Source organism: Canis lupus, chromosome 5 (genome assembly GCF_003254725.2).
Source record: "Canis lupus dingo isolate Sandy chromosome 5, ASM325472v2, whole genome shotgun sequence".
In the NCBI taxonomy this organism is placed as follows: Eukaryota; Metazoa; Chordata; class Mammalia; order Carnivora; family Canidae; genus Canis; species Canis lupus.
This window is the reverse complement of record NC_064247.1, coordinates 49,918,183-49,932,147: the sequence shown is the minus strand read 5'-3', so window position 1 is coordinate 49,932,147 and position 13,965 is coordinate 49,918,183. Positions and strand designations below refer to the sequence as shown.

At 39.9% G+C, this 13,965-nt stretch overlaps 1 protein-coding gene across 10 annotated transcripts in view; it reads right to left on the bottom strand.

Annotated features, from left to right (window-relative positions):
• C5H1orf87 (chromosome 5 C1orf87 homolog) overlaps positions 1-13,270 on the bottom strand; it is a 78,577-nt gene extending 65,307 nt beyond the window's left edge. For 8 of the 10 annotated variants that reach the window (XM_049110361.1, XM_049110370.1, XM_049110369.1 and 5 more), the window contains exons 1-2: positions 13,137-13,270; positions 11,964-12,163 (exon numbers count right to left, since the gene is read on the bottom strand). In XM_049110361.1, the coding sequence (XP_048966318.1) occupies positions 11,964-12,070 (107 nt within the window). In that variant the 5' untranslated portion in view covers positions 12,071-12,163; positions 13,137-13,270. The remainder of the gene's footprint in view (positions 1-11,963; positions 12,164-13,136) is intronic. The other 2 variants (XM_049110362.1, XM_049110363.1) reach the window with 2 other exon arrangements.
• Positions 13,271-13,965: the final 695 nt, after the last annotated feature.

The following is a 13,965-nucleotide window of genomic DNA, read 5'->3' as shown; positions in this document are numbered from 1 at the left end:
TTCTTTCATGTTATCCTAATAATCCTGAAAAATAGGTATGATTATCACTATTGTGCAGATGAAAAAATGATGATCAGGAAGGTTAAGTACATTACTCAGGCCATCTTGCAAACAGAGATCTTAGACTCATGGCCAGATCTACGTGGCTCTAAAGCATATACCCCATTTTCCACATTACTCCTCACTTTTATGCCCATATGTACAAAATGTTTAAAACAATAGTATTTTTATTCTCTTTTAAAGTGTTAATAAAAAAGAACATATATAAAGGCATCTTGTCTGGGTTATTTAATATACAAAATTAGTAACCCACCCAATCAACAATTGTTCTTTGTATGATGTACTTTTAGCTTTTAGAAAATGATATCCCAACACACCTACTCTTCTGCATCCTTCTTTCTCCACTTATATGCATTTCTACAGCATGAGAAACATATTTATACCATGGTGGATGTTTTCTTCTATCTGACTTGTCTTTCAGCTATGCATTACTACCTCATTGGTCAGTGTTATATTGGGCATCCAATGGACTGTTTTGTCTTTAAATTTATGAAAAATAGTGTGATAACTGAAAAAATAGAGTATGCGTAAAGAATATCATAGAGGAATTTCAAACCAAATTTGCTTAAGGAAAAGGTGGAAATGATTCCATGAAGGTGTTGGCTGAGAGAAAGAGGCTAGAAAGCAACCAAAAGCATTTGTTTGAGGTCTTGAGGGATTGCAATCTTGGAGACACAAAGTTGACCAAAAAAAGTTTTTTTTTTTTTTTTTAAGATTTTATTTATTCATGAGAGACACAGAGAGAGGCAGAGACACAGGCAGAGTGAGAAGCAATGCTCCCTGTGGGGGGACATGCAGGACTCAATCCTAGAACCCTGGGATCATGACCTGGGCCAAAGGCAGACGCTCAACCACTAAACCACGCAGGTGCCTCAGAGTTGACCAAAATGGAAACTGTGCTCCAAATTATAAGCAGAGAGTGTAGGTTTCCAGAGGCAAAACCCACAAGATTACATAACTTGTTGTGAAGGAATTATGACTGGTGCTGAGAGAGTTAAAGTAAGACACAGTGGCTCTTTAGTTGGTAGATAATATATGTTATCTGTTTCAGTCCAAAGCAGGAGGATGTGTCCCAGGAGGTGGCGGAGGTGCACTGTTTAGTTGCAACTGACAAAAGTCAGAAGTCCATGGTGTTTCAAATATTGAAACAGGAGACAGTGTACAGGCCTTGCTTCCTCAATATCCTCTCCTTCCTGTTTTGAGTGATTCTCTTAGAAATGCTTACTTCATTTTGGAATGTTCTTTCACAAAGGAACTACCTATAAAATGAAGAATACTCCAGATTGGATGAAGTGCTTGTGTTGGGAGAAAATGACAGTGATTTCTAACCTTTGAACTTCAGACCACCTAAGGTGGGTGATAATCATGCAGGGTGCTGGATAATAAAACACAAACTTGGAGAACACTGAGCTCATTGAATTGGAATTTCTGAAAACAGGACGAGAAAATTTGTATCCTTAGCAAACGTCAGATGATTCCTAGGTACACTAAAGTTTGAGAAACAGCAGCATAGAGAGTGAAAAAGAAAGTCTTTTTCATAATTGTGCCAAATCTGTGCATAGTTATAAGCAGTATAGTATAGTGGTTGAGGACATGAGCTATCTGTTCCATGGACCTGATTTTGAACCCTAGCTGCAGATGTGATTTGACTTTGGCACGTTATTTCACATCTCTAATTTTCAGTTTCTTATCTGTGGGGTTAGAAAAATAATCCTTATCAAAATAAGATGTATAAAATATTTACCACTGAACCTGGTTTTCAGTCAACCCTTGACAAATGGTAATTTTGTGTTAGCCATAAAGTAGAGTACTATCATCCTTTTTAAACACCTCCCTCATCACCCGAGTACAGAAGGGATGCATTCATTTGGAACCTCAGAACTTTCTTTATAGGCAAAACTAAAGTTCAAAAGATCACAGTTTTGTAGTACACAAGAACTGAGAAAAATTTCTTTAAATAGGTAAAAAGAGAAATCATGTAATCTAACTGACTACCTTGCAATTTACTAGTAGCAGTGAATACAAGTTCTAGAAATCACCCACTTAAAAAAATAAAGCAGATTAATTAGTATCAAAATCTGCTCTGATTAAGCAGAATTCTTCAGAATTACTTTTTAAAATTTTACAGAAAAAAAAAAAACCCAAAGCATTGTCTCATCATGATGTCCTCAAGTGGATTTTACCCAGGAGTTTTGCAGACTATGCTGCTTTTAAATCTTTGAGCCAGCCTTTATCAGCTTGAAATTTAATGTCCTTTGCACTGCCTTCTAGCCTGTTTTGCTTTTGCAAGTCTAAGCAAAGTGATTGTGCAACTGGCTCACCTTTCCCCCAATTATCTCAGCACTTTAAGGCACAGTTTCTGAGCCAGGACTTCTGTCCATATTGTGAGAGGATGCAGCACAAACAGTTCTCTCTCTGGACCATCCTCTGGGTACATCCACATGGTCTATAGGAATGAGGAGTAATAATTCTTGCTATGTTATTTTGTTTAATTAGGTTGAACTAAATCAGGGTATCAGGAGGTCGTAGATTTAAAAAGTGTACCATAGGGAAGGAAGAGAGGGATGAATAGATGGAGCACGGGATTTTTAGGGCAATATCATACAGAAAATACTTTGTATGATATTATGATAACAGATACATATCATTATACATTTGTCCAAACTCTTAGACTATAAGACACCAAGGGTGAACCCTAATGTAAACTATAGACTTGAGATGATTATGCTGTGTCAATGTGAGTTCATCAACTGTAATAAATGTATTGTTCTGGTGGAGGATGTAGATAACGGGGGAGACCCTGAATAAGTGCGGGGCAGGGGTGGATGTGGCACCTCTGTACCTTCCTCTCGATTTTGCTGTGAATCTCAAACTACTCTAAAAAATTTAAGTTCTAAAAAAAAGTGTACTATACAAATATAAATCCGTGCTTTCTCAAAATTATAAGTGGTTAAACTCAAAGTGGCAAGGTATTACATGACCTCTTTATAGAAAATTTCCAGATAGGCACACCAGAACTTGTTTTGTTTTGCTTTTAAACCAAACTAGGATTATATTATTTTATAATCTCTTAAAAGAATTTCCAGTCCACGGTATAATGCAGATATTGTTACACATGGATACTTCTATCTCTGTGAGGACATCTGAAATGTCTAAAGAGTATTTCACTGCATGCATGTACAAGAGTTTATTTATTTTTATTTTTTTAATTTTTATTTATTTATGATAGTCACACAGAGAGAGAGAGAGGCAGAGACACAGGCAGAGGGAGAGGCAGAGACACAGGCAGAGGGAGAAGCAGGCTCCATGCACCGGGAGCCGGATGTGGGATTCGATCCCGGGTCTCCAGGATCGCGCCCTGGGCCAAAGGCAGGCGCTAAACCGCTGCGCCATCCAGGGATCCCTACAAGGGTTTATTTAACTAGTCCTATATTGTGGAACATTTACTGTTCCACAATTTCTACTAAATTAAATATTGCTGCCCTACTGGATGTGTTCCTTTGCTGCTAGCTCCTTGCCTTCTTCCTCACCCCAGGAAGCTGCTCTGTGTGGAGTAATGATCTGCTCTCAAGCCTTCTGATTGTGGCTGGTTTGGGCCAAAGCATAGCCCTGGCAGGAGATGGCTCTGTCCCTACAACATTGCCCTAAGCTCCTTGAGTTTCTTGCTCAGAGGTCACTACATGTCCCAAGGTGCCCTGAGCGGCAGAGTTTTCCCTCCTCAGTGACATTCCCCTCTTCCCATTTCCGCAGACTGAGGGCTGGTCACACTTTGCCTCTGCTAGTGGTTCGTGCACCACACCTTGGATTTCTCTTACTCTTCTAAACAAACCCTTCTCGAATCATCCTAATCTGAATTATGTAAGCTGTTTTCTACTGGACCCGGGCTTGTACATTATTATGTAAATTTCTGAAATCAAACCATATATCCATCTATAATTGTTTCTACAGAATTGATTGATTCATAGATAGAGATCTTATGCCAAGAGTATACACACTTTTTAAAAGTTTTTATTTAAATTTTAGTTAATTAAAATATTGATTTCAGTTGTTTCTACAGAATTGATTCATAGATACAGAGCTTATGCAAAGTACATACACTTTTTTAAAGGTTTTATTTAAATTCTAGCTAGTTAACATATTGGCTTCAGGAGTAGAATTTAGGGATTCATCACTTACATATAACACCCAGTTATATCACCATAAAGTACGTGCACTTTTAAGGCTTATGATAAGTATACTTAAAAACCAATACCATATGAGTACTCTTTTTTCTAAATCCTTGTCAACCCTGGATATTTCCATTATAAAAAATATTTCTAATTTTTATTGGTAAAAATAATGCTTCGTTGCTGATTAATTTTTTTAGTACCATTCAGACTGAATCTCCCCCACCCTCATCAGACACATATTTAGTGTTTATTTTTATTTCTTCTTTTTTGACTTTCCCATCTACATCTTCTACTGTTTTATGAAAGTGGGCTGTTCGTCCTTTTCTTATCGATTTGCAGGAGCTCTTTATACAGTAAGAGGATTAATTTTTCTCCTGTTATGTATGTTGTAAATAGTGTTTTGCTTTTCCCGTTTACTTTTTATTCTATTTTTTAATATAGAATTTCAAATGGTAAAGTAACAACTTTTAACTAATAGCCACAATATTTAGAATTGATAGGCACCTATTCTTTTTTATAACACTGCTTTCACATAATGCCATATACTCTTACTGAAAGTTTTATGCTTATGCTTTGTGCTAGAGGCATAGGTCTAAAGTAGTATCTCATGCTTCTTTATACTCCTCACAGTGCCAATAATAATAATAATAATAATAATAATAATAATAATAATAGTCATAAACAACCCATTGTAGGAGATTAATAACAGCTTCCTGTAGTAAAAAAGACATGAGAGAAGTATGATTTTAACATAATACGCCATCGCTTTGAACTTGTGAAAGTAGACATAATAGTGTGTGCTCTGATGTTGCTCTGCTTTAAGGAAAGACTGAGTTCATGGATATTAAGGTATGTAGATTACATAGCAAGCAAAGCAAAAGACAAAGATGAGGTATTCTGATCAGTTATTTCTTTTTTATGAAGAGTAAGTAGGTACTTGAATTCTTAAATCACAAAGTTTTATCCAGGTTTTACATAGAGACTATAACTGGTCATTGCTACAATCTCCTGCATGGATTACCATAATGACTCCTAAATGGTGTTCTCTTTTTTTACCCATGTCTCTCCCAATTTATTCTCCACAGAGTAGTCAGAACCATTCTTTAGAAAGAATTTTTGATTGTGACTTCTGGTGCTTGCAACTTTCCAATCCCTTTCCATTTTACGTAGAACAAATCCTAAATTCCTACCATGGCCCACAGGGCCAGTGATGGCCTCTGGTGGCCTCTCTGACCTCATTTCCTATCCCTCTTCCCCTTGTTCACTCTACTACACCATCATTGGCTTCCTTGCTCCACCCTAAATATGCCAGGAGGCTTTCTATTTGCTGTTCCCTCTGCCCATAATGCTCTTTCCTCAGGGATTTGCATGGTTTATGCTCTGGGCATCTGCGGAAGCGCCAGGATCATGGTGAACACCTGTAGTGTCATTGGTACACCCTGAACCTCCTGGGCAGGATAGCAGTAGTGACGTGGGTGCCCTGATCTCTGGGTACTATACTGGAAAGCCATGTTCTGTCACTCCTTATGAAGTGTGCATAAGGCAGCCTAACACAAAAAATCTGCTTGGGCTCCAGGTGGTCAATTTAGGTGCTGTTTGTAGCAGGTGCTGTGTCTAGCAGTTGCCGGGAGAGCCAGATGTCTAATATTTGGAGAGCTGTGGGAAGTTGCAGCCTCTTCTTTTGAGACAGGAGCAGGAAGAAGAAACTAGAACTACTAGTTTTATGGAAAGTTGGAGTCTGGCGAGCCACGGCCACCAGGATGAAGTTGGGCCAACCCCAGCCAGCTCACTGCTAACTAACCATGGATAATTCTCACTGGAGAATTCTGGCTCATGTCTCAGTTCAAATGCCGCTTGCTCAAACAGGCCTTCTGGGAACACCCTCTGTGACCCATTACACCCTCAGGACCTTCCTCTATTTTTCCTCATGGCATTATGCTCACTTGAACAGTCATTACTCAGATGCTTGCCATGTGTCTCCCATCGTTAGAAATTTAGGTATACTGCTGTATTCTCAAGGCTTGACACTCACTAAGTACTCAATTAATGTTGTGGAAAGGATGTCGATGGAATTCCATATATGCATTAATTTCTAAAACTGTTAAAATTAGCACTTTTTAAAAGTTCAAGAAAGGAAAAAAATAATGTATTAAGAAGAAGGGGTTTGGGGTATCAAAAATGACAGAAGATGCACTCCAAGATAATCATGTGGGAAAATACCAAAACTTTGTACTTCTAAGCTATAAATATCAACACACATTATTACAGATATTCGCTACCCTTTCCCATAAAAGTTTGCAGCCAGCTTCCCCTATACTTAACAATACTCTACCAACAGCAATGTACTATGGAATGAATTGCTTTGGGTCATTGATTCTTGGCATTGGAAGGAACTATAGAGGCCAACTTTATTCACTGGAAGCATCTCTACTCACAGGCATTTCTTGAAATGGACTCAAGTCCTCTTTTATTTAAAACTCAATCTTCAGATTCTAGAAATGTTCCCCTATGCCACATTTCACACCCCAGATCTTCCATTATACTACACCTTTAGCACCCACACTTTTAGTGTGCCAGGGTCCCTCCTAAAATGTGGCGTGCAGAAGAAAGTACAGTACTGCATAGGTGGCATACACAGTTAGTTCTGAATACATTGGGCCTCCCACATCCCTCTCTGTGGATACTTTCAGCTCATGCTGAGCACAAACAGAAATGTAAAGAGGAAAACACTCCATTTTATCCTCTACTCTCTACTACTACCACACCAAATGTGTGTGGGTTTCCCCATACCAAGCAATTCTTCAACACCAGCTGGGTATCCCTATAATTCAGTTCAATTCTGAAGCTACCTACCTAGAGCACAGACCCTACAGGTTAAGGGCTCAGTCCCACAAGACTGTCCCCTCCCCTTCAGACATCAATCCCAAGTCCAGGTTATTATAACCTGTATTTCTGATAGACCCAGTATAAATCAGGATTCTCACAACCCCCTTCTCAGGTTTGATTAATTTGCTAGAGCAGCTCATAGAACTCAGGAAAACAGTTTACTTACCAGATTGCTAATTTATTATAAAAAAATATGTTAGGAGTGGCCAAATAGAAAGGATGCATAGGACTAGGTAGGTGGGAAAGGGCGTGGAACATCTGTGCCCTCTCCAGGCACACCACCCTCCCAGCACATAGACATGTGCAGCAACCCGGAAATTATCTGAACCCCATACTTTTGAGATTTTTAGGGAGGCTTCATCATATAGTTATGCTTAATCATAAACTCAATCTCCAGCCCCTCCCCCTTTTTCAGAGGATGGAGGGTAGGGTTGAAAGTTCAAAGGTTTTTTTGTTTGTTTGTTTTGTTTTGTTTTTTAAGTTCAAAGTTTTTAATCATGGCTTGGTCCTTCTGGTGACCAGCCTCCATCCTGAAGCAGCCCAGAGCCCATTGAGAATATACTCATGGGAACAGAGACATCTCATCACCCAGGAAATCCCAAGGGATTTAGGAGCTTTGTATCAGGAACCAGGATCAAAGACCAAATATTAGGTCAAGAGATGTACCTGGTGCTCTTACCTGTTAGGAAACTGCAAGGGTTTTAGGGATTCTGTGCCAGGAATTGGGAGCAGAAACCAATAGATATATTTTCTATTATTTCACAAGTAAAACACAAACATTTATTCCATATAAGCATTTACATGTACTCTCTAAAGACAGACTTTGCATCCATCTCCATTGGATTAATTTTGTCAGTTTTAGCTCAAACCGTCCCTGCCAAGGCATTCCAGCATTCTTCTATCTACATGTTTCCTGAAGTGATCTGTCTTCCTTCAGTTATGGATTAAAAAATGCTGACTGGGGCACTTGGGTGGCTCAGTGGTTGAGCAACTGCCTTTGACTCAGATCATGATCCCAGGGTCCTGGGATTGAGTCCCACATCGGGCTCCATGGAGGGAGCCTGCTCTTCCCTCTGTGTCCCTGCCTCTCTCTCTCTCTGTGTCTCTCATGAATAAGTAAATAAAATCTTTAAAAATATTGTTGACTAAAAACAGGGTCACATAGATCCTCTCAACCTCCCCACCTCCAATATGCCATGTTGACATTAATTGTTCAATCACCACCATGTTAGCATCATCTGGTTTTAGTCAACATGAACCAACTCCTAGTGACCATCACTTTCGTGTTTTGTTTTCACAACTAATATATTTAATTCTTTGGCCTACAGTTTTACCAGGGATTGCCCACAGGCCTCAGGTTTTGTGGTTTTATTACACACTTTTATCTCCTTATAGAAAAATGGGAATACTTGTCTCCTGTCCATTGGCCTTGTCTTCCTCTCCATGAGCTATCAAACAGTACCCCTCAGGGTTCCATGGTAACATATAATGCTACTTTAGCAACATAGGCTTTAGACATGGATTTAAAGCAACCAAGTATTGTCTTTCTAGATCTTTATTTTTCTTGGCATCTATTGTGCTCTAGGCCATTTATTAGGCTTTCAATGTGTATAAGACTTTGTACTCAGTGGTGAGGGTACAGTGGTGCACACAGGATTTACAGCTAAATGGAGGAGACAAAAATGCACAGGAAATGGTCATAGAGCGTAACAGTCCCTTAATGGTGTTACAGGAGCCCACAGGGTAAAGTCCTAACCTCCAGGACTTCAGAGCTATTTGGAAATAGGGTGATTGTAGATGTAATTAGTTAAACTGAAGTCATATTAGAATAGGAGGGCCCCTAATCCAATTGACTGGTGTTCTTATAGAAAGGGGAAATTTGTACACAGACGTATATACAGGAAAACTGCCATGTGAATCTTATGGGTTATGCACCATGAGCCACAGAACTACCAGAATCAGGGAGATAGACCTAGAAGCTCTCCTTCCTGGGTAGCTTCAGACTCAGACAGAGCACAGTTGTACCAACACCTTGATTTCAGACTTCTAGCCTCCAGAACTGTGAGACAATACATTTCTGTATTGTCTAGGGTACTCAGTTTGTGGAACTTTGATACAGCAGCCCTAGAAAATTAATACACTGATTTTACACCTTGAAGATCACATTCAGGTCTGACATACCATTCCATCCTCTCCACATATCCTACAGTAAATCTGAACTAAATGTGCTTACACAGGAAGATTTCTGTTTTCCATCCATTATTAGTTTGTGATTTTTCTTTTTAGAGATTTCTTCCCCTTTTTGGCGTTCAACTCGTTTCTTACATAGATATTTTACTAATGGACTCAACAGATTCCACCCCAAGAAAAAGCCCTCTTGAGACCCAGGCTGAAAGCTATAGATGTAGTCCAACTACAATGCTTCAGAGGCAGATTATGGGACATATATGACTTGATAATGGTGATCCTTCTGAGAATCACTTATTTTTGAACAATATAGCAATATTTTAGCAAAGCATGTTAGTAGTCCTATGTCATTCCAGCAACAGTAATATCAAACCCATAGAAAACAGAAATAAAACAACCTACCTTAATTTTTTTAAACATTTTTTTCCCACAGTTGTCATAGAAGTAACAACTGTGTCTTTTATTTCACAGTTTATGTACCTAATCTAATGTATTTTTGTATTTCCTGGACTGTGAAGTTAAAAGAATAAAGAGAAAAAATAAAAGGCACCTTTTTATAAGACAAAGGAATTTTTCCCTATATAAAAGGACAAGGACACGCCCCTAGCATCCCCTTTAGGAACATGTTAGACAATGATTCCCCTGGAAAAAAGAAGGGATTTGGAATGAAAGGGGCTAAACAAAGAACCCCAGAGGGGAATGGAATTAGTAGAGTAGTAATACCGTCTTCTGGGTGGGAGGAGAACTGAGCAGGGCATCCAAACTGATCCTAGTACTTTCCTTGCCAACCATGAGCATTTGGTAGGAGATCTTATAATTATGATTATTATAAGATTATATCACAGTATCTTAGTTTTCTCATCTACAAAACAGAGGCAAACTGCCTCTCAGACATAGAATATAAAAGGGATTGCAAGCATTGCATAGAATGGGATTTGATTTTTTTTATTAAATGTCTTGTATCCCTGGAAAGATATGGTTTAGTCCTAATAGCAGAACCACTGATTGAACATGTTGAATATACTACTAGGCACTGGAAAGGTGTTTTGCCTACTTTTTCTCATCTGGTTTTCACAACAACCCTCCTAGGTCCATGTGTTTTAGCCTTACTTGAGAGATAGGAGAATCTGAGGCCAGAGATATTAACTTTCTTAATGTCAAAAGGCCAGGAAGGCACAGAGGCAGGATTCAAATTCACATCTCTCAGCTCTGTAGGGATCCCAGATGCAGGACCCCTGTGCCAGAACAGACATTACTACTTGATTACAGCACTCACTTTGGTATTTCTCTGGGCTGACAGTACTGATGGTGGGAAGTTTAACCAATTTGCCCTCCTAAGGCCTGTGCTCCCTAATCCTGATAACCTCATCTTCAGAGATTCTAATTCAGTAGGTCTTGGGTTGGACCCCAAATCTTTATTCTTAAGGATTTTCCAGTTGTTTCTGATGACAGGTTTTATAACCACTACTTTCTGCACCTATGTTCTGTGAGGCCAGGTCTTTTCTGTTTGTCTATTTGTTTGATCTGTGGGTTTCTGAAATAAAAGCAAAAGCTCTTAGGAGGGGAAGGCAACTATTGACTGCTGCTGTTTATGGAATGACTACTAGATGAAAAGTGGGTTGGGATCCCCGGGTGGCTCAGCGGTTTAGCGCCTGCCTTCAGCCCAGGGAGTGATCCTGGAGTCCCGGGATCGAGTTCCATGTCAGGCTCCCTGCATGGAGCCTGCTTCTCCTTCTGCCCGTCTCTCTCTCTCTCTCTCTCTCTCTCTCTCTCTCTGTGTGGGTGTCTCTCATGAATAAATAAAATATTTTAAAAAAATAAAAAATAAATAAAAGTGGGTCTAGGGACACCTGGGTGGCTCAGTGATTAAGCGTCTGCCTTTGGCTCAGGTCATGATCCTGGGGTCCTGGGATCGAATCTCTCATTGGGCTCCTTGCAGGGAACCTACTTCTACCTCTGCTTATGTCTCTGCCTTTCTCTGTCTGTGTCTCTCATGAATACATAAATAAAATCTTTCAAGAAAAAAAAAAGAAAGGCGGGTCTAGTGCCTCTTTTTTCTTTTCTGAACACTGGAAAGAAGACCTAGTCATACCCTTCTGTGCCAAGTATCTGGTGAATTTTAGAGATACTTGAGTGTCCTCCCTCAAATGTGACTGTGATGAGCTTGAAGAAAGAAAGACCTCTTAGCTATTCTCTGAGAAGTCTTTGTTTGGAGGAGTATAGACTATAAACAAGAGTAAGTAAAAATCTTATAATTTATGATTTATTATTAATCCCACTCCTCTAATTCATAACAAATTGACTAACACTATTCCTCCTCCCTCCCCAAAATCACTACATGTAGTAGATTACAAACGTGATGAGAAGCAGCAGCAATACCCCATTAATAGTTATAAATGTCTCAATGCTTATATTCCTCATCTATTTGGAAAATCTGCCTAAGTAATTAAAGCGTAAGAGGAATTAAAAAGATGAAAAATATCAGGAAAACAGTGCGCATGGAAGTTATCAACACTATTTTACTTCTACTATTACTTTTTAATGACTTTATTTTCCATGGACAACAGTTTAAAAATGTTAATTTCTAGATTAAAAAAAAAAAAAGCCCCAGACTTCATTATCTTCCCAGCAAAGCAGATATTTTTCAAACAGTAAACTTACATCTTTGGCTTCTCCGAGAGGTACCGGAAGTGTTTGCTTCCAATGATTTTCACCACTGTCTCAGACATTGCTTCTGATCCACGGGGAGTCTTCCCAACAGAAGACATGCTTTTTCTCAAAGTCCTTTAAAATACTTGGGTTGGAAAATAAGTAACTCTTTTTTCCTCTTGATTTCCCATTAGTCAATTTAGCATCCTCGTCTATATTAACAAAAACAATAGCAGGACCAAATGCTATTTGGTCTTACCTCACTTGACATTCTTAATAAAGACATGAGTAAGATATTTTTAATTACTATTATCATTCTTGTTTTAACTTTGAGAGAACAGGCAATATGTAGTTCTGTAATTTACTCAGTAGCATAGAATCAGTATTTAGCAGAACTGGGAATCCCACTCAAGAGGTTTGCAAAACAGGTCTACTGAGCCATTTGGAAACTCTACCTTCCTGATACCAGATTGGGTTCTTTGGAGGTCAGAGAGGAAACCAGGGCTTTAGTATATGAAGATCTTATATTCAGCTCTCATGCTCAGTTTCCCTTTTTACAAAACCGGGATAATTCCAGTTCTACTTCCTGGGATTTAGGGAATCCAGTAAGATAATGCATCTGAAAGAGTGCTGTACATAGGAAAGAGGGAATTTTGTTGTTTTTGCTGATGCGTGTTTCTGTAATAATCCAGCGAATCTGAAATTGAGATCCTGTACTAGATAAATACTGGGTGTTTACACAGGTTTGATGCCAAGGGCAACTTAGAAGTTCTATAAACCTGGCCCCAGGCTGATCACTTTCTTTCAGAGCCTCTCACAGATTGAAAGCTCTTCAGAGATCATTCTAATCCAAATGCTGGCTTTACAGATTGGTACACCGAGGCCCAGAAAGGGTGTATCATTTGACCAAGCTCACACAGCGAGTGGAACCAGCCCCTTTTCTAGTATTCTGGTCTGAAGTAGACCAGCTCTTCCCAGTACCCCAGCTTCACTTAGCGTGTGGTCCGCACTAAAGAAAGACCTGCTAGGAGAGGATAGCCCTACCCAGCGGGACCTGCAACCTCTTGGAAGCAGTCTGGAAACTTCAAGGGCCACAGTTCGTGATGGTGGGGTCCCTTCTCTTCCCAGCAGGTGCGTGTCTGTACTGAGCCCTTTCTTGGGATAGAACAGAAGGGTTGGCCTTACCGCCGAGGCAGCGTTTCCCACCCGGGCAGCTCAGGAGTACTCGGTCAGTGCTCTCCCCTGGATCGAGCCCCGCGGCGGCCTGCGGGGAGCAGGGCGGGCGATTGGAGCCCAGGAGTCGGGCCAATCACAGGGCCCGGCTCGTGGGCGGGGCTGTTCCCCCGGGTTGCTAAGGACGCAGAGGCTGTTGCTGGGCGGGGGACCAAGTTTCCATCCCTGTCCAGGTGGCTGGGGCCTCCTCCGCGGGCGCCGGGAGAAGAGTAGCAGTGTGCTCAAATCTGTGTTTTGGAGGTTCTCCAAGATCTCTGAGCTTTTTTAAATTTATTTTTAATTTATTTTTTATTTTTTAGCTCATCTCGCTCACCTGTGTTGCCACGCATGTCCTGCTCTTTCCCTTAAGCTTCATTTCCCTTGGTGAGATTGGCACGTGGTTGGAATCTTGCCCCTGTAGGTTTAAATCCAGCCCCTTCCACTGTATGGGTTTGGATAAATCTCTTCTTTTCCCTGAGGTTCAATTTCCTTATCTGTACAATGAGGAAGAGTAATAACACAGACGTAAAGATAAGTCGGGGATGAAATGAAATGAGAGTATAAAAAAATAATTTTATGCCAGATCACTCATTTGAGCCAGACAACTATTACTGTAAGTTAAAAATGACCAATAGCATAATTTTACTTATTTAATAAAGATTTAAAAAGTAAGGCTTGGGGGTGTTGAGTAATTACCCAAGGCCCCACCAAGGCAATTGACAGATCCCCGATTTGAATATACTCCTACACCTCCCGAATTAACAGCAATTTTATTATGTTAGAAGACTTCAGCAAGCATGGG